Consider the following 26,399-nt stretch of genomic DNA (forward strand, 5'->3'; position numbering starts at 1 on the left):
AGCTGACGTGTTGGTTAGCGAGAAAGTTTAAGCGAAAGAACTTGAACTGTTAATTGTATAAATCATATAGGATTCGATACATGTCTGTAACTACAATACTCCGGTTGTAGGTATTGTTAATTTTTTTGTGGCATAGGAACCCGTGCCATGTCTTCCTTGTTGTCGCAAAAGCACCCGGGAAGATGCGAGGAGGGTCGGTCAAAGGTCCACCAGAAGCGTTCTAGGTGGCGTGCGTGAATCATTGCCTATGGCCATATAGGGTCGAAACACTATTTGCGAACGGCATGTGTGCTGCCACCGTCCACTTAACACGTGGCTCGCTCTCTCCTAAAAGTCTGTCTATGGAAGCTTGTAAAAGCAATCACAGTATTTCATAAAGCGTAAAGAAAGTTAATTAAATGACGCCATCTCTTTTCCCACACTTTCAAAGAGAGAGTTAGCATCATAGATCAGGAAATGGATGTAAACCAGGTGAAAACTCTAACAAATAAGTTATACGGTGCTACCTATATATATATAAAGGGATCGTTGCAAGAGATAAAAAGTTGAAGTCAGACTCTGATCGTTAATATCAGAAATCAAACGAAAAACAAATCAAACATGTCTTACCAAATCACGGACTCCTTCAGCTCAATCTAAACTAACGATTTTGTTATGACTGTGGGGTGGGGAAGGGTAGAGGGAGGGAGTGGAGTCCGTTATTTTGCGTTGAATCTCTTGATCTGGCAATGACACGGTCATTTGATAAGTTTAGTATTTCTTCTTTAGTTATCTAACCAATCAAAGTGATTGCCCTCAGAAAACGTTGACGAGTGTTAACAACTGACCAGTAACATGTTTCAGCTATAGAAATGTCACAGTGATAGCAGTCAAATACTTGTTAAGTTTGAAGATGGATTTTCTAGCATATTGTCATGCAGTGGCATGAATGCAATAACACAAAACAGATGTGACGTATCAGTACGTAATAATCTAGTCCAAGGTTATATTTGGTGAGCAGTTGCTGTGTGTGCGCGCAAATATACTATAATTATAATGCGAAGATGTTATGAAGCTTTCGATTTTTTTAAGCTGATACTTTCACGAACCCCATCTCTGCTTTTACAGCAGCAGAACATCCAATCAATCACACGTAACATAACAATATCCACATAGTGTTCACAATTATGGATATATTTTACAGAAAATCATCACATTTGGTGGATCTGTTGGCGTTCTTTTTGGTTTCCTTTATTTGCCTCAGAGAAAAAAAATACAAAAATTGGTAGACACACACTTCACGGCTTGTTTTGTGTATACATTATATAGGATAAATCCCCGTTGAGTGCATTGGGGGGGGGGGTGGGGGGGGTGCGCTTTGGCAACGTAGGTTATGCTTATTCATATTTCTCTTTGCGATCATCGATCGGTTGATGGAAATCTCCCCCTAAAAACAAAATGAGATAAACTGTTGAATCGTTTCCGCGTATGATTCGAATACGGTAAATCGCGCCTAAACCTGTCACTTCCATAAGATTTCCGATTCGCTCTTCCATTCTTCTTTAATCAAGGCAGTTTATATGATAAACCAGTCATGACATAAATACTTTATTCCAATTTCAAAAGAATATTTCGACCGAGTCGTACTAATCGTTGATCGGAGATGGTGGGTTACTATATACCTTGACATTTCTGATCAGTCTGGCCTGTATAATGGTTTCGATGTATGATATTGTAACACAATGACCCAGATTGGGCGCCAATATTGCCCACAGAAGTGCATGGCGTAGCTATTGTGATGAAGAGAGAAAGAAGAACGAAATACATTACGTTTATGACATAAAATAAGTAGTAAGGTAAGTTTATATGTTACTTCCCTCTCACATTTGATCAAAACTAAGACGGAATAACACTCTGTGACACTACACATAGACACATCTTCATGTCTTAAGGCTGTTTTGATCAAAATACTATATATGCATGGCGATTCAGGTGGGCTGCAAAAAAAAAGACGTGGATATTTACAAACTTGTTTGATTAAAAACAAAAAAGAGGGGTTTTGGAGGCAAAACTTTAAAAGGAATGCCACCCTGTAGCGTTTCATATGAGCACATCCGCTTGTTTGCAAGCTGTTTTTGATCCGATTAATGTCAAAAGGTTTATGGCGCTTCGTGCTGGATACCAAAAACGTGCACATTGGCTTGGTTTCGTAAAAGAAAGGGTTGATTTGCCAAAGATGACAGTGACTTAAAATTAGTATCTTCCCGCGACTTTCGACTCTCCCTTTAAAGATAAGTACAGTTTCAAGAACGTTTTCAACTATTTATTCTACATAATTGATTTTAGTAGCTGCACACAGAACGTTAATTTGTATGTTATGATGTTTACTATTATATAGAGCAGGGTTTCCTTAACTTTATTCCCCCACGAACCCCTTGTGGATGTCAGAGTTGTCCACGAACCCCCAACTTTTCGAGACACGATCTGAGTCAGTATTACACTATAATACGCATAACAGTGCTTCGTAAAAGATCAAGTATCACATGCATGGTACGGTACTACTATGGCAACATATGCGTATGGAACGCGAAAAGAGTTTGTCGATAGTTTTGACTTTCAGAAACGTCTCACGAACACCATGAGATGGACTCACGCACCCCTGAGGGTTCATGCACCCCAGTAAGGGGACCCCTGATATAGAGCTTCTGTTCTAACCTGTAAATGATCATCTTTGGCTACGAATATAGGTTTTATTCCTTTTGACAAGAAACTTACACGACTTACCACGATGTATATTCCAACGGTATATATGTAGTGAGATTTGCTTTCAGTCAAGACAATAAAAGTGACGTGTTGATATAGGCTGTGTGATTGAATTAGCATAATCATGCAATTGAATAAATATATATCAAGCAGTGACGTAACGAGTAATGACTCGAGTCACTTATACTTTCAATAGAGAAGTGACTCGAAAGTTTTCCCGATGGAGATAACACAGTGACTCGAGTCAGGAAAACCTCTTGCAAGGACTCTACTCGACCATAATACGTAGCGACTCGTTACATCTCTGACACAAAGTAACAGTGAAACCGTATAGTCTACGGTCATCACCATATTTACAGTAACCACAAATTACTCCATTGTACATGTGAAGAGCCCACCTCTTACAGTTTATTGACATGCGAACAAGTTAGAAGAAAGCAACTAGTGAACTGAGTTAAACGACCACATCTTTCTCTAGCTCATCGTCAGCGTTCGGATCACTGAAACAGGGAAAAACAGAAAAGGAAGAAGAGGGAAAATTAATTATCTGTAAAAAAAACTGTGTTTTAAAGTTCATGGTGTTATTTTTTCAATGTTACACACGCATTCCGTTATCTTGTAAAATTTTGTTAGTTACTTCCTGTCTTCCAGGTAACTTCACGTCTCGTCGCCCTCTACCCATTTTGAACAACCATATATTCCCTGTATTCTTTACATATTTACTCCACATTAAATGCACATAAGCACATAAATGTATGGCTAGAACTACGGGATTCGGGCCAGTGATCTTTGGATTACAAGCTCAGTGCTCTACCAACTGAGCTTTTCAGCCCTTAAATGATGGCGATCCCTTAGCAATGTCTTGGCTAAGGGCGCCAGTCGGAAGCCACATTACCCCTAACCTAACCTTACCCATAACCTTCGCAAACGTGTTACCAGAGATGACGTCTCGTTTCAACTCTGATAATGGGTTTATTCAATTTCATTTTATTTGTTATTGAGAGTTATTATTTGTATTGAGACTAAGTAACATGCAAAATATCGGTTATTCTTTCCATTAGCTAAGCAGGGGTGCGTCAACTAACGTGTAAAGTGTCATATGCAGTATCCATGCCGTGTGAAATCATGCAATAATCTTCTACTCGAAATGTCTGTATGCTAAATTGAATAACTGGTACATTTCGTTACTAAACTAATATAGGAGGGCAATCCATGGAGTTGCAGATCTCATCTCCTTCATGACGGGAATGATTGTTGGATAAAAAAAAACAATGTTTACGTTTTTCGACCTTTGACCCTTGACGGTAGACCAATGACGACATCAATCACACAGGCACAACTTTACATGGTCAGGCACCTGTCCACCAAGTTTGAACTTGATTGGACTTACGGTGTAGGATGAGTTGCGACACACTTTTTTTCGCAAAATTTAGGCCAATTTGACCTTTGACCTAAATTGATCTTTGACCCCTACCCTAATCACCTAAATCTGTCCAATTTAAAATTCCAGTCCAGTTGTGTTTGTTTAACGTTGGTTTATGGACACTTCATCCCAACCAAAATGAATTGAAAAAGACAGTTGCGATCAAAGGAAAGATATACGTCATCAAAAGTGCATAACGTCAGACTTTCGTACATCCTGTGACCTTAACTGTTGATCAGCTGAGATCAAGTTTTCACTCACCATCTTCCAACTTTCCCGAGGTTTACCGAATCTTGTATGGTGGCTGGCATTGGCTTTCCTTTGGTCTCTGGTAGGAAGAATACCAGCAGTCCAGCAAGGATAGATGAAGATGCAAAAAGAAGGAGAGGAAGTGGTTCCCATAATTCCCGAAGAACCAGGATCATGGGAGCAACCAAACCACCTATTCGAGCAGCAACAGAGCAGGAGCCAACACACAAGGCCCTGATCGGAATCAAAAGAATATAACACATACTGAGAAATTGATATTTTTTTCAATTTTGCATTGAAGATCATTTATATTCAACTTTATCTTTTTGAAGAAACAATTAGTTAGTCAAAAGTGGTTGAGACGTCTGACCCTCTAATTTGTTTGTATCATTATCGATTGGTGATTATTTATACCAGGCGTTCTCAATCAATTTTCTACCAGCTCCAACACCAACTAAGCAGTAATTGGCCATCTTGAATCACGCCTCGGCAGGGTCTGTGAGGGTGAGGAGTTCCAATGCCTTAACAATTTTAAGAGCATCCGTAAAACGAAACGTCTGAACTTCCAACACAAAGTGCTGCATTACAGTATAAAACAAACCAAGCCCTTTTAAAACATTTCGAGACACTTAAAAATAATATGAAACTCAAAACTTGAGAGAAAAAAATCGTAATAGTTATAGTGATCATATCAAAAGAGGATCCTACCTTAACGGGGTTGGGAATATTTCGGCGGTGTGAATGTAGATGTTAGAAAAAGAAGCTGTGATAGCAAACTTTCCAACCATTGCGACGGCTACACGGATAGGCCCTAATGCTGTAAAAAAAATAGTGTTAATGTGTAAATAGTTATTTTATTTAACTTGATTCCAAGAAGTGTTAAAAAAATAAAATTATTTATCACCTATACAGTTGTGCTCATGGTCTCATCATATGAAAATCTCTATTAACGAACTTTCATATTTGGTCAGTTTACTCAGACATTTTTATGAACGTCATGCCCAGCAAGGAAGGGAATCAACTTGTTAATATCTTGGAACCGTTGCTCAGCTATGATTTACATTACTTTGTGACCACCTCTCACAATGTTTGACCTTACTAAAATCATGAGACAGTCCCTTCAAAACAGTTGAGAGTTGCACCAGGGATGCCTTTAGTAAGACAACCTGGTTGCGCGCAGACCAAGTGGCCAGCTAATGTCGGGCTCAAGAGCAATGATGTCACCTGGCCTCCATTCTTTGAACTTTTAAGTTTCATTTATGATATATAATACTGAGAATACATGATCTTCTAAGTCTTGCATATTTTTTAAATATTTGATCAGTATGAAATCAGAATAACAATGCTCTCTTAATGATTATATTATATTGCAATTATTTTCATCGGAAATACAACTTACGAGCAAATATGGTCGCAAAACACGATATACCAGCCAGGATCATAAGGAATCCAGTAGAGGCTCTCCTGCCAAACAATTTCATAGAAAAGATGCTGATGGTGTACGCTGGTATCTCTACTGCCCCTGATATGCAGAAGGCAATGTAAACGTTCATCCCTAGTGAGGAGGTGCCCAATGAGAGGCCAAAGTACAGAAAGCTCTGTACAAACCTGAGAAAGAACAATTTCTTACCAGATAACATGGCATAGTGTAGCGTTACACAATAAAGACGACACCCTTTATTAAGATAGGCATGCAAGATAGGACACGGGCACGAAAACCCAACGATCCAATCCACCTCTCAACCAAAGTCACTTACACAATCAGATACGGTTGTGTGAAGAGGGATCAATTGCCATATAAAATATGATGAACAAATGTAGAACAATAGTTGTTATATTTGAAAGGCTGTGGTAAACATACCAGTTGTAAGCTAGATTGATGAAGTACAGGAATAGAACAGGATTACGAATAATATCAACAAAGGTGCCCTGTGGTGTCCCTGACTCTGTCACGTCCTGGTAAAAAAGAATGGAAATATTTGTAGAATGGACCACAATGGATCACCATAAGCAAGTATAAGTAGTCTTTCATGCGTGTGAGACTCCTCTTGCCGAACCAACCATCGAAATATATACAATCTGGAAGTATTGCTACACGCTAAGTGTACACATTCAAGGAGTATTTTAATAGTTGATTGCTAAAAAGTAGCACTTCACAGACCATCCATGGTTGTTACGTTTTTTGTTTTTGTTTTTTTGTGCGTCACCTGATTTACGTGGTCGGTCCAGATTTATATATACGCCGATGGAAAGTACTCAAAGGAAGTTTTCATATTACATTTAGCTAATCGTGAATGTCTACTTGGACATCTCTTTTGTTTTAATTGATATGTGAAAATTAAGAACTTTTTAATTGAAACATGAATCATGCAAAAAAGTAAAAAAAATCTTAATAACAAACGTTGATACTTACTTTTGAGTTAATGACTAATCTAACTAAATTGAAAAGTATCACATTTTTGTGCCGGTTTTGTATTTCTACCGTTCATCAGTTTCGTGAATTTATCAGTAGACTTAATTCTTGGCCTGGTAGATTTTTACCTACTGTGAAGTCAGAGATCATGAGAAGTTGCCATCCCAAACAATTCTAACATACATGATAATGATGAGTTTGGCATTGTGTCTAATTTAACTGAAGTTGGTCAGTAATTCTTTTTGTGTGAAATTGCGCCAAATTTTCGGCTGATTCAGGTTTTCGATCGACTAGTATATATCCTTAGCATTTGTCGCATGTGACTGAGCAACTTCTCAAGTTGAAAGCAAATTAGACATTTGTGCGACATCCATTTTAAATTTTTGAAGAAATGCTGTTATTGTTATATTTTCATCGTTAGCTATCAATTTGATTCACAATGATAATCTGTAGTACATTTTCCTCTATCAGTTTGGAGATGACATCCTCCGATAGGTCATTGCCGTTGACATTGGCCATCTTTTGGATCGCCTTTTTCGTTTCTTCAATTTTGTTCTTTGTCAGCAGCCATCGTGGGGATTCCGTCAAAAACCTGCCGAAGAGTTTAAATTAAAAGGAAATATCATCTGATATATACCCATTCATCCTCTCTTAATTACAAAAATGATTAATTTGGGCTTGACTACATAGAATCCTAGACGTCAAAACTTTGGCACGATGCCCACTGTTGTTGGTTATATGATGCATTCTGAAAAACGTCAGTAGAAGCAACAATGGGTAAGAATGCATCCACCAAATAGTTTGGCTAGGACCGGATAAGTTGAAGGTCTACCACATGCTGACTTATGAGTCGTATAGGTGCCGATCCTTCTTAATATTAGTTCTCTTGTCATTTTTTAAACCTGACTGTGTAAGAACGATGTACATTGGGCACAAAAGATGTATGAACTCAGTATAGCACTAGGTGTCCCTGTAGAAACATTTTTTTTTAAAGACAGCAACGGTTCTATGTTTAGGACCCGAAACACTATAACGACTCTGAATAACGTTTGTATTGTTGAAAGGCAGTCAAAAACCGATCCACGGTAGATTAACACTTTGTTACTAATGTTGAAACTTACATAACGCAGAAAAACAGAGGGAGATAAGGGACTGAAACCAACGCCAGAAGTAATCTCCAGTTTGGTATCAATTTGGCTGCAGCTGATAACACAAAGTATGCTGCAGAGTAGTAATACCAGATTGCCACTCCAGCAAATACCCGCATCTCCGGGGTTGCAATTTCTGTCGCTAAAATGAGTAAATATGAAAGAGTATATTTGACCAATTAATGGTAATACAAATATTATATGAACCTATCAGAAAAGGGTCTCATGTGGACGACTTAATATGACCGAAGAAGTGTAAAGTGCGTATTTTTCGTTCATTAACCTGCTACACTTAACGTTACAAATTTCAGTCAAAACGCATTGACACTTTAGAATCCAAGATGGCGGTCAAGGAGAGGGAATACGAAGATCTTTCTCGGAAATTACTGCTGTGGGACAGAGGTTAGAATCCACTGCTGGTGACGTGCACAAGCAAGAAAGAATGCCATGACGTAATAACTTCAGGATAGTTGGAATTCCTGAGTGAAGACACAGGTATTTTCTTTGATCCCGGGACTTCCAACATAGGGATTGAGCATTGCTATAGAGCCGGCAGAAGTGCCGAAGATAAATCCCTTCACAGTTAAAGTACGGTGTCTGTCGTACAAGGACAAAAAATGCGATCATGAAGCCAGACGAACGGCTCTAGAAAATCAACCGTTTTTTTTATCGTCGATGATTTGACGAGAATTGATCTTACGGAGAAGAAGAAAGCTATTTTTGGACGACTAGTGGATTGTTCTTGTTGTTTTGTGTGGATTACAAAATTGCAAGTACTTACAGTTTATTCACTTTATATTAAACTAGAGATCCCAAAACTTAATTTTTGTTAGTGTTTTTCACACACTCACTCCGCTGACTAGTGGAGTGTTTTCCTTTAGCCCACTATAAATTGCTGATGTGTTTGGGTCTTTCTTTGTCCCAGGGTGGTGACTGCACATTCAGGGAGTTGGTCCAGTGCATGAGATCATTATTTTTCGGAGCTTAACTGAATCCACTGTTAGGCTTCTTTTTTTTTTGTAATGTTTTTCTTCCTTACATTTCATCTCCCTTTTCGGTGAATGTTACGACTCTTCGTTTATCGTATATTTTCAATTTGACTCAGCCGATTCACACAGAGATTACAAGTAACTGCTGTAAATTTTAAAGTTTTGTACCAAAGTAAAACCTGGATCATGCTATAATCGGAAGCATGTGCTATAAGGTATACACTACGAACTGAGGATATGTGTAACCCCAACAAATTCCAACAACTGGATTTAACATTTCTCAATCGATCCAGCAACATGGAAGAAGCCTGCCTATCTCAGCAATTTCAAATTTACTTGGACTATTGGTCCCGTTACTGCTGTAGGAATTACTTTTGATACTTGTAGGGACTGCTTATTTCGCTAAAATCATATACCTAAGTTGTCGCGCTTATATAGTATTCTTATTATGTGGATCCATCGCGGACCGTACGCCAATTAGGAGAAAATATAACTATCGTTAAATCGTGTGCTATTTCCCAGTTATTTTTCCTGTATCCAGACACTGCTTGATCCTCCACAGTATTATTGAAACCACTTGAAACGGTAATTAATAACTCTATTTGGCCCTGCAAACGACAAAGCCTGACAAAGTGAAACGCACCAATATAATCTCTCCTATCTCTGAAGGGGGTTTAAATGCCACACATTTGTGTTATGTTAGTCGGAAGTCTTAAGCCTGGGTCACATCTGCGCGATTCAACACGCGATTCAACTCGCAACTAAATCGCGCGAATCAGAAAGTTGCTTCTGAGAAGTTGCGCTGATTAGGACATTGCTCTATTGCAAATCAACCCAAATCGACGGAGCAACTTTTATTGTGCAACAAGTTGATACCCGTGTCTAACTACGCGATTCAACTTTCAATTGTATTGCGAGTTGAATCGCGTGTTGAATCGCGCAGATGTGACCCGGGCTTTAAAGGCATTGAAGACTCGCGCACAAAGAAACGTCTAATGCCGGTAATCTGACCTAGTTTCGAATGAGGTGTAACAGAAGTGTTAGACACCATCATCGATCCAAGAAAACACACTCACACAGCTTGCTACCGTCGATACTTATACACTAGTGCACATTGTACAGTCAATACATGCAGCTACAATACCCACAACACAGTGTACATGGCAGCGATGGACAGGGGCGTAGCGAAGGGGCTTTTGTTGGGGGGGTGTGGAGAATTTGATTTGCCGACGGATCTGGAAGTGGTGACTGAAATGGGGGAGGGGTCTAAGGGGAGGGGGTGTCCCCCTCCCCTTTGGCAATTTTTTAGTTTGAAACGTCCTTAGATGCAATCTGGTGCATATTTTAAGTCAAATTTGGCACGGAAGGCGGATCTGGAAGTGGTGACTGAAATGGGAGAGGGGTCTAAGGGGAGGGGGTATCCCCCTCCCCTTTGGCAATTTTTTAGTTTGAAACGTCCTTAGATGCAATCTGGTGCATATTTTAAGTCAAATTTGATTTGCCGACGGATCTGGAAGTGGTGACTGAAATGGGGGAGGGGTCTAAGGGGAGGGGGTGTCCCCCTCCCCTTTGGAAAATTTTTAGTTTTGAAACGTCCTTAGATGCAATCTGGTGTATATTTTAAGTCAAATTTGATTTGCCGACGGATCTGGAAGTGGTGACTGAAATGGGGGAGGGGTCTAAGGGGAGGGGGTGTCCCCCTCCCCTTTGGAAAATTTTTAGTTTTGAAACGTCCTTAGATGCAATCTGGTGTATATTTTAAGTCAAATTTGATTTGCCGACGGATCTGGAAGTGGTGACTGAAATGGGGGAGGGGTCTAATTTTTAGTTTTGAAACGTCCTTAGATGCAATCTGGTGTATATTTTCAGTCAAATTTGATTTGCCGACGGATCTGGAAGTGGTGACTGAAATGAGGGAGGGGTCTAAGGGGAGGGGGTGTCCCCCTCCCCTTTGGAAAATTTTTAGTTTTGAAACGTCCTTAGATGCAATCTGGTGCATATTTTAAGTCAAATTTGATTTGCCGACGGATCTGGAAGTGGTGACTGAAATGGGGGAGGGGTCTAAGGGTAGGGGGTCTACCCCTCCCCTTTGGAAAAATTAGTTTGAACGTCCTTAGGTGCAATCTGGTGCATATTTTAAGTCAAATTTGGCACGGAAGAAGCTCCCGTTCTCCTTTTTCTATTCAGCTTTCCTTCTTTCTTCCCCTTCCGCTCTCTTCACCTTTTCTCCTTTTGCCGACAGACCCAAAATTTGCCGACAGCGACCAAATTATTGGGGGGGTGTGACACCCCCCACACCCCCCCGCTCGCTACGCCCCTGGCGATGGACATCTCAGGTCTAGATAAAGATAACAAGGTATCACGTTTCATTAATGTCTGCATTTTGTAGCGACAAGGAAAAAAATTCACTTGCAAGCAACGGAAAGTTAACTTTTTTTCGGAGGGAGGCACACGGTTGAGGCGAGCCTTCAATACCTATTAGTGTTATTGAGTAAGGATGTATCTCGAAGACAGTGATGTTTCTTAGAATCTCCTTTTTTTATTACTTTCATCTTACGAAGTATGGCAAATCGTTGCGTTTCCGTGTAGTTTTAATAGTAAAGACATAAACACCAACAACATAGCTTTATTAAGGATCAAGTATGAGGTTTGGTCACACTGCGCTCTTAAGGAGTCCAACTCGGGTTTCCGACACGAGATTATTTGGAATAGTTCTTATATAGAAGTGAATAACGGAATTGTATGTTATAAACATTGGCTCTATGGTAAAATGTTCTTTATGTAAAAATTTATTTTAGACAGTAAAAACATGCCACTTTTCCTAAATGACTCTTTTAAGTTGAAACACTTTATATATCGCCTATACCCATTAACTGTTATAACGGGATCCTTACTGCTATCCCGAGGTATTGTAAACTTAGATTGCCGGCTGATCACTGTGATACTGGTAAATCAGATTTTCAAGAGCACACTGTAAGGACTCCACATATGTCTTTCTTCATTTGATTTTTTTTTTTTTTTTTTGGGGGGGGGGGGGGAAGGGTGTAAAACTTTTGATTCACACTGAAAACTTTAACCTTGACGTTACTTACCGAGAATAAAGGCAACCAAGGCAGAGCCGTATGTCGTTGAGGCCGTTATAAACCTGAATATCCCGTAGAATATTACGCCAGGTGCCAAGGCACACGAAACTCCACACAAACCGGCGACTAAGTTGCAAATGGCGAATGTTTTTAGCCTGCCAATCCTTGGGAAAGGACACCAAATCACCGAGAAAACACAGAAAACATCATTGGGAAACATTTGAACTATATAGTCAGTTATTAAATAACTGCATTTGATAGAGGTATCATCATTCATACTTTCTGCGCAATTCCTTGTTTGCATTCTGTACATTTTGGTATGTATTGTTTTCATAAAAACAGTCATGTTCACTAGTCTCATTTGTTTGCGGTGTTTTCTGAATTGTGATGTGTGTCATGTGATGTGTCATGTGATGCGATGACTCTTACTTGTCTACCTTTCTCATTTTATATGTACATTGCAATTTGTAATCTTTGTCATATGATTGTCACATGTCTCGTTTTATGGTGTGTGCTTTATAATATTCTTACCTGTTTTATGCTGTGTATACGTTTATTTGTTACCTATTTCACTTGACTTATGTATTCTGATTCGTTGCTTTCCTCCGTTGTATGTGGTATGTGTTAACTTGTTACCTATTAAGTTCACTTTATGTGTGTATTTTGATTCGTTGCTTTCATCATTGTATGTGATATGTGTTTACTTGTTACCCATTAAGTTCACTCCATGTGTGTATCATGATTCATGATTCGTTGCTTGCCTCATTGTATGTGATATGTGTTAACTTGTTACCTATTAGGTTCATTTTATGTGTGTATTCTTATTCGTTGTATGCCTCATTTATTTGATTAATTCATTGTTGTATCAGTAACACCCTAACAACTCACTGGTACTATCAAGAATGCTTGAATGGTTCTGTTGTCATTATTGATTTTACATGCTAATAAGGGACCTACTGGGGGCCAAATGAGCTAAGTCACTAGTGGGTGGGCCGTTTTCGGGACTGGGGGCCACCGCCCCTAGGACGAAAAGGCCCGTATATTCACAGTGCGTAAATAGTTTTAGTTAAAACATTGGGTGACTGATAAAGGGGCTAACAAAGAAACCGATAGGCCTACATAAAACACATAGACGTAATAAATAAAATTATGAACCGTAGTTTCGCTTTAGACTGATACACTGTTCACACAGGTTAAATCTTAAGAGCTCTCTACGTTTACTGTTATTCTAACAAAACTCGTGAAAACCAAAACAAACGCACGGTTATCGCATACGCGATCGTGCATATACGTGATGCGCGGTTAAAATAAACCCTGTGTTCTTATTGAACGCCATTCCTGCAATTCGTGCCTAGAATCTTGAGGTTGCACACTACTGACTAATGAAATTAGAAAAAATGATATGAAACATTCGCTAAATTAACTGTTCACAGTGTTATCGTAGTCCTACTTGCGTTCAGGAAGAGGAAATCTCAGGAGGGCGGTCAGCAGCCTTCTGCCCCCGCTCCCCCTCCCTTCCCGCAGGCTACAGCCCTGCTTTTTAAATAATTAGTCCTGTTCAACATGAAAATGTTGCAAATATAACGTACTTGTCAGCCAACCAACCAAATAGTAGACATCCCAACAAGAAACCAGCCATGTATAGAGATTGCAAGAGATTAGGAACGAGAGACTGTTCACAAACGAGTTCCCACTAGATGTAAAGATAATAGAAGAAAGAACTCAAGCATAAATATCGTCTGTTTAGTCTAGGTGCAGCTGTAAACTACCCTGTACCCACCCACCCACCCACATACACGCACACACACACGCACACACCCACACAGTTCAGGAACGGTGACGTCATTTTGCTTTGCCGAAAAGAGAAGTCTCATGATCTCACATTTATTAAGCTGAACTAATGCTACAACATGCATTATCTTTGATTAATACATCTATATATACCTCACCCCCACCTTCGATCGTCAGTCGTGTGAAATAGTTCCGCCCTCCCCCTTCTTTATAAAATCTTCATTCGCCTCTGTCACTTCCACAAAAGTTCAGCCCAATTCATTAATCATTCTGTATTTTCCCACAACAACCCCCCCCCCCCCCGAACCCACCTTCGAAATAAAATCACGCCACTGATCTATGGACGTATGTGTGCACTAGTTGTGGTTACCGGATCACGACAAACGGCGTACCATAGCTCACCCGTCGACCCACCATGTCGTCAAAATTAGTTGACATATCAAACTCATCCTTCAAGAGTAACCAGTACACTAATCTTTGTTGCTTATGTCTTCCCCTTTATTGAAAACAAAATATATTCTAAACTCACATCTTCGGTCATCGTGCTTCGATATACACTTCGGTCAAATACCATACCCTCATTACACTCAGTTACGTCATAAGAAGAAAGGAGACCATTATTGCGATCGCTGTAGGCTTGCTCCAAGTCGATCCCGGTGAAGTTGTACGTCAAGCACTGTGGGTCTCTGTCGTCGTCCAAGGGAAGACTAGGCGTTGAGAGTGATTTAAGGATGTCCTCGCATGTTTCATTCTTGAATCCGACCAGTCGGTCACAGTCTCTCTGATCCCATTGGGGTATTTGACACCAATGGTCGCCGACACCTGCGATGAAAACTTGCAGGAAAGTGGTGCAACCAACTAGCAGAGGTGATATGAAGATGATAGCATACGTTCGAATCTGGAAACTTCCAAATTTCACGTTGTGCTTGAGAATGTCGTCGAAGTTGACCATTTTCTTTTGCGTTCCTACTTAATGGAAGGATTTACCTAAATAAGCAGAATAGATACTGTTACAAAAATAGGTGACATTTTTGTTTAATCATAATTATATTGTAGTGCTTAATAAGCTACCGTAGATTACGGCTGTTAAGCGTCATGGCGATGAGTGCACATGAAGGCCTCGTGGGCCGGAAGTTGAGCTTCCGCTACTATTGTTTAACTTTGTTCAGTAACTTCCTGACACGTGCTGTGTGAAAGTTACGGCCAGCCTGCACTGATACGCAGGGTTAAGACAGATCTGTTTTTGCAGCCGAAGAGAAAGGATCTTTATCAAAGTGGTCGTTATATATATAGATTAGAATTAGAATCGTTAAGTTGTGATTGAACTTTTGTCGTTTGTATAGTCAGTCAATTTCTCTGTGTTTGATTTGGGTAAACCAACTGTTAGTTAGCCCTAATAACTTTATATTCTGGAGTCGTTGTGCACCGTCGCCGTAGAAGTTTTGCCGTGAATCTAACAGGGCCTAGAGTAAGTACCAGTAATCAACCTACATATATATATATATAAATCGGTCGTATAGAGACCAGACGTTGAACACCTAAATTAACGGTGACATTAATCAGGCAGAGTGTAACTCGACATCTGTCTGGCTGGGGGTTAAATTATTCCGTATCAAGGGGGAAATTACATTTACATATTTCTGCTGGTATTCTGGACCTAACGGGAGGGCCTCTTTCATTTTTACGGAACCACATATTTTAGCTGCTGTTATATTCTAGATGTAGGGACCATCTTTCCACCCCATACCCGCGGAATTGTCGGTAATTCGCCTAACAGCGGAACACAGGGCTATTCCGCCTACCCGCGGAATTGATGGTATTCCGCCTTACAGCGGAACAGAGGGTATTCCGCCTAACAGCGGAACAGAGGGTATTCCGCCTAACAGCGGAACAGAGGGTATTCCGCCTACCCGCGGAATTGACGGTATTCCGCCTAACAGCGGAACAGAGGGTATTCCGCCTACCCGCGGAATTGAGTGGATTCCGCCGAACAACGGAAAGGAGGCTCGTTCCGCCTATTTTTCGGAATATACTATTATACTGGTTTCTGGCGGAATTAGGAATATTCCGCAGGTCATATACTGGGACTCTACACCTGACTAGTTGTCATTAGGGTCCTACATTGTGTTGCATTGATGTTCCTTCATATATATACTTAATAAATGTATTCAGATGTTCATTTAATGCCCGTAGCATGAAACTGAAAGCAAGTCGTGTTGTAAATAGATTGTTTATACCTACGACCTTGTGTGCCTGAGTATTTATTTCAGAACAGAACTCCGTTCCAGTGATCCCAGACTCCAGTCGAGACCTGATCTCACACCACGGACGAGGTAGCGTTACAATACAAACAAAAATAGATAATAAAAAAAAAACCGACAAGAGCACAGGAATTATTGTCTACAATGAGGGAATCGACACAGCCACATTGAGATTTCTTCCGCTTCTGATTTACATAAATAATAAATACACAATACATATTATAATAATCCGACATGGATATATATATATATATATATATATATATATATATAAATATATACATACATATATATTTATTAATGCCAATATATATATATATATATATATATATATATATATATATATAAATATATACATACATATATATTTATTAATGCCAATATATATATATATATATATGTATATATATATATATGTATATATTTATTTATGCCAATAGTTATTGTATTGGTTAATAACTTCGGAGTGCGGCGCTAGGGCGATCGTCATGTATTAGTATTTGTTACATGTAGTACATGCTCGTTGTGTATGTGTGTGTGTATCTTTATGTGATGTTAATGTGATGTTTGGAATGCCGGCATGTTGATATGAGTTTGGAACGTTTGTTTAGCAAATTGGAATGTCTGAAGTTAAGTATAGCTATGTGGTCAGTCATGCAGAGGATACATTGGCCGGAATTGCTTAATTATGCTCCATTTTATGATGTATTCGATTGATTTTGTTTTTGGTTCCCATATATATCTCGACTGTATCAACATGCCGGCATTCCATGTCATAAATGCAGTCAATCAATACAGTAACCGTATCTTACACTCGGCCATATCGCAACGAGCACTCATAATATAGCAATACACACATATTATATATCGTATATACAGCGTCAGCTTAACCATGTTTATATTACGACCAGTATATATCTATGTTTGTATTCAATGCCGCTTATATAACATTACGCATATATCGCTGTTCTTTTTTAAGATAAGAAGTTACAGCGATGTGAATTCACTGATCTCATCACTTACATAACAATACAAATTACGACCAATATTTATGTGTGGGATGTTTGGTTTCCCGAAATGGAAAAATATGGCGGTACCCTTATTTTTATGACGGGGACCGCGGATCACAAAGTCATTAATTACTATTTAATAAAGTATGTATGTATGTATGTATGTATATGTGATCTTCCCGCAAGCAGGAACTCGCGAAGTCGTAGGGTCTGCACTGTTTGACAATATAAGAAAAAAACATTCAACAGTTAGAATAATATTATCAAAGGGAATATTAAAATTGTATTTGGTAATATTGAATAAGCAAATGTTGGTAATATTATGTAGTTAACATGGTCATTAAATATTAAAATATGTTGTGTTTGATACATAATTGTTAACACCATGTACAATAGCCTACGTGCCTGAAGCTTTGTAGGTTAGACCATTATTTGGTAGGGGTAACTTAAGTTGGCTTTATACACACACACACAAAAATGGAAGTATATCTATAACGAAAACTTCGTCTCTATGCTGGTTATGACAGGTTTTTTTTATCATTGCAGTGTCGTTTCTTATACATTTCATACAATTTGGTTAGAAAATGGATCATCAGAAAAAAGAAAATGGGGTAAAATACATTGACATTTGTAAGTCCAACGTGGACCGCTTATTGTGACTGGTTATTGCTGAGTTGAAAATAGGCATGGCTTGCTTTGTCGAACATTGCGATATCTTTTGTGGGGAAGGGGAGGAGGGGGGTCAGGGATTTACGATACATCAATACAGATTATCGCATATAGCAACAGCTGCAAAAAGCAATGTACCTCGATATTGCGTTTGGTCGTACCATATATATTTGACGGTATCGCAATATCTCTACAAAACTATTCAGAATACTTTTTGTATGAACGTAACCGTTACCATGGGCGGCGATCATGGGGGGGACGGGGGGGGGACATGTCCCCCCAATATTTTAGGTGGGGGATATAGTACCTAATATCCCCCCCGCCCCAATATTTGGTGGCATAGTTTTTTTTAAGCATATGTTTTGTATTTTTTTATGATATCGCTAGTAATTTCAATATAGAAAATGCTTAGATGCAACTTACAAGGCCTGGGAAGTGCCATTTCCAGCGATCTGGGAGGCATTTTCGGCCAAAATTTTCTTTTGCGCTTCGCGCCAACTTATGGTGGCGCTACGCTTAGAAAGTCTGAGTACAAGCTTTGCCCCTCCCTTGGCAAATTCCTCGCAAGGCGCCTGTCTAACCGTGTCACAATTTGTTACTATATATGACCGAAAGTAGTTTTTACTTTTTTTTCGAAATGAATAGCTAGACGGACCGCATCCGTAATGAAATTTGGTTTGCATCTTGTGTATGAGTGTAAGTACGTACAATCACATATATGATCCACATCGATATGGGTTCACTGGGTTTCCATTTGGCCTGTTTCCTACAAGATTTCTAACCGCAGGTGCGTAGCCATGGGGGGGGGGGGCGAAGGGTGGAGACCGCCCGCCCCCCTCGAGCATATTTTTTGGGTATTTTTTATGATATCGAAGTTTTATAGTAGCCGTTATAAGAGGTTTTAATATTTTTACACCAATAATTTAACTGTGTCTGAATTTTCGAAAATTCCTTGACCAACATTCTTCATCATACTTCCCTCTACTCGTGCAATTTGACCGGTCTGTTAGGGGTTGAGGTTTTTTTTCTATATTGGTTGTCCATAGATGAAATTTTGTGCAACATTAAAGGTATGTTTTGAAGTGAATTTATTATTCAAATTCTGAACAAATAATGGGCTGACGGGTATTGTGGGGCGTTACGTAGAATTACCTACAAAAGCAATGTTCCACAGGAGATGCAATGAGGTCAAACATGATGTGTGACTGGTGACAATCTTGAAAAAAGGCTATGAATGAAAAAAAAACTATTAGGAAAAACTTGGTTCTCAGGCAAAAGTGTACATCTGGTTGGTCATTTTCAAGCCCGAGAAGTGCCATTTTCAGTGATCTGGGGGGCTATCAAAACCAGAAATTTTCTTGTACGCTGCGCGCCAACCAATGGTGGCCCTCCGCTTTGATAGTAATTCGCCTGCATCCAAGCAAATGTCCCCCCCCCCCCAAAAAAATTTGAAACATATCGCCGCCCCTGACCGTTACTGCATGATAATAAAAAGCAACCTGATATCAGTTTTCTTTGAAAATATGTATTGTCATTTTGCATTACTGAACAATTTTTTTTACAATTTACAATCATGTGATTCACGTGAGTGTTCTCGTTTCATGAAGTATAGGCCTAACTAAGTTTGAAAAATCTAACGTCAGTTGTTAACGATTGCAAATCGAGACTTTATATCAATCACTCTCTCGTATATTATTCTAATTTGCCAAACTATATATTCGCAATTAACCAATTGCTCATTCAATGTTGATCTTTTTTTAATATAATTAATTTATAGTGCAGTGCCGAACTTCTCAATTCCAGCGTACAATGTGTTGTTGGCTATACTATACTGTAGGTATAATATCCAGATATATTATTTACTTAAAAGTCATAACTTTATAGTTTGCTATATACATTTACCATTATGGTCAAGTGTTTTTTTTCACGTGATGAACATTAACAGCTATAATGAATAAACAGGCTACAACGTCAAAATTAATTCATTTCATCATTGAATGCGTGCCCGGTGTTTATTTTACCAACTTGTGTAAATTTTAACTAATATGGGAATGTAACACATCTATTTTAAAGTAGATATGACATATTTCCTGTTCTCTTATCAAATCCATATTATCCTATGTTATATCTCTAGCTAATATATATATATATATATATATATATATATATATATATATATATATATATATATATATATATATAGATATAGATATATATATATATATAGATATATATATATATATATAGATATATATATATATATAATGATCATTGTGTATTTTACAAATAGTCTATTATCATTGCAAATTAGCAGATATGATGGTAGGATACCATGGTATAATAGATCTACCATCATAATTGAGCATAAGATAAAAAGCACAAATTGTTATTTGATGAAAAATAGAGCTGAAAGTAAATATTACTCAACTAGACCAACTGAGAGCAAAGAAAAAAAAAACATATATTAGTAAATAAAAAAATAAAAAAAAACATTTACGATCAGTTTTAGGTATTACCTTCTCCGGGTTAAATAATGAATGCAAAACACAATACGGATGGTTGCTAAAGGCTGTCACAAAAGAAACAACGTCCCGTATATAACTTGGGTTATTCAGTTTATGACTTGATAACAAACTTGAAAGTAGTAAACTACAGCAAAGTAAAAGGAGAACTTTAATCACCAGAGTATTTCAAGGAATGACAAGAGGAATTACACTCTAAAAAACAAAAGAGTGAAAATTCACTCTAATTGAGTGAATTTTCAGTCTTTCAAAGAGTGTCTATTGAGGGAACATGCACTCTTCAAAGAGTGAGTTTCACTCTTCTAAAAGAGTGAAACAATTTCACTCCTGTAAAGAGTGAATTATTTCACTCCTGTAAAGAGTGAAATTCACTAAGGTTGAGAGTGAACAGTCACTCCAAAGGAGTGATGTTATTATTGTGTGTTATTATTGGTGAAAGGAAATCAGCAGTTTTTAGTCTAATCTTTGCTGAGCAAGTTAAAGTCGGTGGTATTACAAATCAAGGCATAGCAATGAAGAACTCTTGCACTTTACACCGGACAGGATTATGGGTTTTTCATTTGTGAGGGTAACTTTCTCATTCACACATCCAAATGAACATAAAATATACAACATATGATCTAAATGTAACAGAAATAAACTACCGCGAGATTTGCAGGGCATTTTAGAGAAATGCAGAAAAAAAGAACATAACAAATTGTTCTCAAATTTGTGTTGTTTGTATTTGAGTAAGGAACTTAAACAGAAGCTTCAGGAAAGTATTAATAGCCATGGATGGACTACGTATTGCCAAGTACAGAACAACAAACAGGACAATACAAACAGTGGTGAATGGCATAGACTAGTAATAGTAAACCGATAAAAAATATATAAAAATATATCTTAAATTAAAAAGTTAGAAAATATCTGCTTAACTAACGGACATTTTAACATGGTAGAAAAGTAATAACCATGCATATTCATCAACCATACAAAAATGTTATCAAATTTAGCATAAAACATCACGCACCGGTCTTCATGCCTCCTTACCTTCCGTGATGTACAAATCAAACAATAGTTTCAGTCAAAGCATAAACTAAATATTAAAGTGTAATGGAAGCCTTACAGTCCTAAGCTATTCTGGATAAAGGTTTTCTCAAGTGGATCATGAGCTAACTATAAGTACGATAACATTTACAAACAAACAGGATAAGTAAGACAATTGTGAGACTTCTGCAGGCTTTCATTAGCAGTTTTAACCGACACACAACAATGTTGACAACATCGTTTGACATTGTGTATTTTCACTTTTTATTATTATACTTTATTAATACTTATTTGGATGGTGGTCAAGAAAGTAGGATTAAAATAGGATTTTTAAGGACAACGTAGAAGGATAAGAGGAAGGTTCAAAAGGTTGGAATTAATTGCAGTGGGATAAGAATGAGTCACTTGAAAGCATGTGCATATAGTTAATTTAAGGAATGCTGTAATCTGTTAGTTGTTATGATGTATGCTCGTATAGCTGGAACATGCTCTCAATTAGGCATATTATTGATTGCTTCATTAAATCACCTTACTTGTGGGTGTAACTTATCTTGACTCATCACCTTATAAAATGAGACCTTCAAAAAAGTAACAAAAAGTAGATAAAGGTAGAGCAAAGTGCAGATTCAAGACAAGGGCGGCGGAACCGGGGGGGCACAGGGGGCACGTGCCCCCCCACTTTTCCTCAGATTAAAAATGTGCCCTTTTTCTACATAAAAATTTCTAAATAAAAAAGAGTTTACAAAGCGAAACCCACGTCGAATGAAATATTTCGGGAAGTTTTAAATGTTTACTACCACAGGCGTAGGAGCCCAATTTGATTTGGGGGGCTGTAACGACTTGCCCGAAAAATATTACCAAAATTTTTCGCGCGCTTCGCGCGCGTTCAACACGTTAATGTGCATATCATATAGGCATGCACCGGTTATTACATCGCATGCCTATAACATACAATCATTTGCCGTGTTATAACCCTTCTAAATTGGTTATAATTATTGGCAAAGTCGTTACAATAATAATGATCATAATAATATCACTTTAACCATTGAAAAACACATAGAAAATTACTTTTCTTTCAGTATTTTCACATATTTCATTTGCTTTCATGCATGTATCGATCGCGTGTGCAGGGACTTGGACTTTATAATGATTTCACCTCATTTGGTCTTTTTCCTTCTTTCCCAATTTGCACATTAGATACTGCAGTGCTAGTATGCATTGTTTCCTTGAGGGGGGGGGGGGGGCGTTGATGGAGTGATGTGTATACGCAAATAAGATAATACAATAAGAGTTATAAAGGGTACTAAATATCAGGTTGCATCAGTCCAATCGAATTTCTGCATAGTGCCCTTCGACGTTGGTGCCCCCCCAGATTGAAAGTGCTTCCGCCGCCCTTGATTCAAGATATAATGAAACTTGAAAAGCCTGTCAAAAATCAACTATTAAAGATTCACCAATTCACCAACAGGTATATTGGTGTAATCACAAATAATAAAATATTGAATTGGCCTGCTGCTGGCTGGCCCAAGACTTCACAAGAAAGGCTGGTTGTACTTCTCAAGCTTTTCTCTGCACCACTGATCAACATCGATTACCAACCTGAAAGTAAAAATAGGAATTTGTTTTTATTTCAAATTATTACAAAAACAGTTTTAAATAATTAAGAAAAGTGTGATATAAGCCATTGGAATGTGATGAACGGTTGCCACGCCTGCCATCATTCTTATAAAATAATCCCGAACAGATGTTGAGCTGTGGCAAACAGATTCAGCTGCATTTGCTATCGAGCACAAGAGCTTAAATTTTGGTTATATATGGTGTTATATATAGAGTCACTAGAAGTATAAAACCATCATAAAGTGACTTTGTTAAGTTCTTTATACTATACAGCAGCTGCTCAACACTTGCTGGTAGAATCATTGTAACAGCTTGCGAGAAAATGATGGTAAGTGACAACATGTTCAGCAAAGCTCCACTAGAAGGAACCCAAGTATAAGTTCGATAAACAGAGACAAGATTCTAAATCAGGGTTGTCCAACCAACGGCCCGCGGGCCACAGTCCGGCCCGCCGCAGGGTTGCGTCCGACCCGCCAGAGATGCTCTACGGTGCGAAATTTTAGTGAGCAGATTTATTGATAACAATTTGAAGCTATATAATCAATCATTCGAACCTTCTGGGTCCAAAAAACTGCATACAGGTCAGTTTGTGTGACACCCTCAGCGGAGGGCGTGGGGGCGGCTGGACTTTATTCATCTGTTTTATCAGGAAGGAAAATAACCCAGTGCGCTCCGCGCGCAGTGCTCACATTTTGTTGCCTTGGGCTTCGGGCAAAAAATCGAAAAATCGAGCGTAGGGTTCATGCGGCCCCCTCCTTCATCATAATCATTCCATGTGGCCCTCCTCTGCAAAAGGTTGGACAACCCTGTTCTAAATAGTATACACTATGCAGCCTGAGACATTATTTGAATTTTGTTGGGATATCATGAAATGAAATTACAAGAAAACTGTCAATGGTGCCTCTCATTCTATTATCAGCTATACGATCACCTCTTTACGGTGGCTTAATAGGGATATAGGAAAGAAAACAAAATTAGATAAAGAGTCAAAATTTCATGAGATAAAAAGTCAATTTTTTTTAAGATAAAATGTCAAACTTTTGTTTGATATAAAAAGTCAACATTTTGAGATATGGGGACACTTTTTTCTTTCCCTTTTCCTTATTAACCCACCGTACTTTTTTGAGCTGCAAATCGAGACGTTACGGAATCTCATTCAACAACTTTAGCAGTCAACTTGAGTAAGTCTAGGCTAGGAATTTTTCCTTCAACGACCATGGTCAACGAGAATTTAGTGTGAAAAATGGATCGATCTTTTCACGTGCTATATGTACGAAGGTTTTCCGTAAGTGGGGCGTATGTCCCGAACCCCATCGAAACCTTGCACTTTTCAGAGTTATACTATAGTATAGGTTGAAAAGGCCAAACCAACGCAAGTAAAAACAGGTGGAAAGTAAATAAAATGGTTGTTGATTGATTGCTCATTTTGAAACACAATTCAGTTTTTATGTAATTTAAAGGAACGAAGTTCTGAACTTAAAGTACATTCCATATTCAAAGTATTTTAATTTGGCCTGATTAATATTGTTACTGGTATAGTACTACGATTAAGCAATTAAGGCTTAAGTTATAGGTCTACTACTAGTAGTAAAATGAGTTATTTTATTACTTTGACAGCCTATGCCAAATGTTCAATAAGATTAAACTTTGTTACTCGTTAAAGTCACAAGGCCACCTGTTACTTTGTTTGTGTGGCGTTAGGCCTAGCCAGAAGCCTGCAAGTATATAGTTATTAGCATACTCTTGCCTAGTACTACAACTAATCCTAGTACTAGTACATATTAATACTGCCAGTATATCACCTGTGATAATTCGACTTATTAAAGATAGATTGACTTACCTTCAAATAACAATGTTTTCTCCAAAACCATGACTCTCAGTTTTGAACAGACATCTTCAATTCCTTCAGAAATTCGCTCCGTCCTTGGTTTCAATTGAACTGTTATTGTGATATTGCAAACGTTATACTTTACTATGTAGGCAAATTGCATGTGTTCGTGAACGTGAACCCTTGCAGCTGTCAACTTATAAATTAAAAAAAGCGGGAGCATTCGTCAATGTAATTGGCTATTCATATTTCAACACACACTTATTATTAACTCCGCATCAAATAGTGAACAGAGAAGTAACTGGAGGGACGGAGCACCAATAGAGTGAATTGCCGCTCTTATGGAGTGAAAAAATTCACTCTCGGTAAAGAGTGAAATTTTTCACTCTTTTGCTTTTTAGAGTGTAAAGTAGGGGGGCAGACACTGTTCTCATATACAGGGCCGGAATGTACATCTTGTAATTCTTGGGTCAGAGGTCGAGTTTTGGATCCTCCACTGACCGTTAGACAACCGACAGGTTCAACAAACACATGCGTTGCATTTACATTTTAATTCGGATGCGCGGCTCGTACGTGTCTGTGTGTGTGAAATTTGGGCACATTAAATAGACGAGGGTGGCGGGGGGGGGGGGTGTTGGGGCTAGAACCGGGGCAATTTGGTGTAGTGTTAAATCTTGTTCCGCTCGTTCAACTCATAAGTGGCACATTAATATTGGTATACACACTGTGTTGTTTTTTTTTTTCAAGCGTTTTTTACTGCAGTTTAGCAGGTTTTTTTTATCAAACCCTTGCACAAATTAACGGCTTGTATGAATCAAGATATTATATTTGTTCAACACTTATCCATGTTTTCCGTTTAGCACTAAATCTTTGCAAGAAATTCAAAGCTGATCTTGGGTGTTATATCTCTAATCCGAACAGAGCTCACAATGAGCGTGTTCTATAGTCAACCATTGCAATTAGTGACACACATCAAACATGATAATTAACAGTTTCAAATTAACGTGTACAGGTTCGCTTTAATGCGGCGATTGCAGCTATAATAGCATCAGCTAGAATGACCAAGTATATATAACACATGGATTGAAAGAAATCTGATATACTCTTCATTTTGGGCAATTGGTGTCGAAATGAAAAGCATAGAAATTTCTAACAGTCCAAATATGCCACCAAATAAGTTTTTTCCCCTTCAAGTATACAAAGATGACTTTGAATATAAGATATGAGTTGAAATATCCGATAAAATTGAATTCGTGAACAAAATTATGGTTAAATAAAAAAATAGACTGCATTAAAGCAAATCATAACGGTTTATACGATATTTTCAGTGAATATTTTAGTATGAGCATACATACTTACAAAGATGTCGGCGAGCGCTTATATCGAAACCACCGTCTATAGTATTCAATTCAAGTGATAACAGAATCCCCTCTGATGTACGCTTTCTATTAAGTACGCTAATACATATCAAGAGGTAGATGGAAGCTGGTAGGTATAGATTTTTAATCATGGACAATTATTTTAGCATGACTATCTATACACAAAATCAGCTATAATGAATGAATATGGTTATTCTACCCTCATTTCCGATGCCGTCTACAATCAAATGATTAAAAGTCTGTCCTATT

General features: G+C 38.3%; 1 protein-coding gene across 3 annotated transcripts; it reads right to left on the minus strand.

The window, feature by feature from the left end:
* Window positions 1-1,239: 1,239 nt before the first annotated feature.
* On the minus strand, window positions 1,240-26,399 carry LOC139962860 (organic cation transporter protein-like). Of its 3 annotated transcripts, none has more exons than XM_071963244.1 (11): window positions 26,127-26,399; window positions 14,368-14,825; window positions 13,637-13,740; window positions 12,057-12,211; window positions 7,949-8,117; window positions 7,284-7,419; window positions 6,276-6,370; window positions 5,814-6,022; window positions 5,123-5,231; window positions 4,427-4,648; window positions 1,240-3,242 (listed from the first exon to the last, which is right to left on the minus strand). In XM_071963244.1, exons 2-11 carry the CDS (start codon window positions 14,788-14,790, stop codon window positions 3,197-3,199), a joined length of 1,668 nt encoding a protein of 555 aa, XP_071819345.1. In that variant the 5' UTR covers window positions 14,791-14,825; window positions 26,127-26,399; the 3' UTR covers window positions 1,240-3,196. The 3 variants fall into 3 exon arrangements, with proteins under 3 accessions (XP_071819345.1, XP_071819346.1, XP_071819344.1); XM_071963245.1 differs by lacking the exon at window positions 26,127-26,399 and adding an exon at window positions 22,781-22,836; XM_071963243.1 differs by having other exon boundaries at window positions 1,242-3,242; window positions 26,131-26,398.

The sequence above is a fragment of the Apostichopus japonicus genome, chromosome 21, assembly GCF_037975245.1.
Source record: "Apostichopus japonicus isolate 1M-3 chromosome 21, ASM3797524v1, whole genome shotgun sequence".
Taxonomy (NCBI): Eukaryota; Metazoa; Echinodermata; class Holothuroidea; order Aspidochirotida; family Stichopodidae; genus Apostichopus; species Apostichopus japonicus.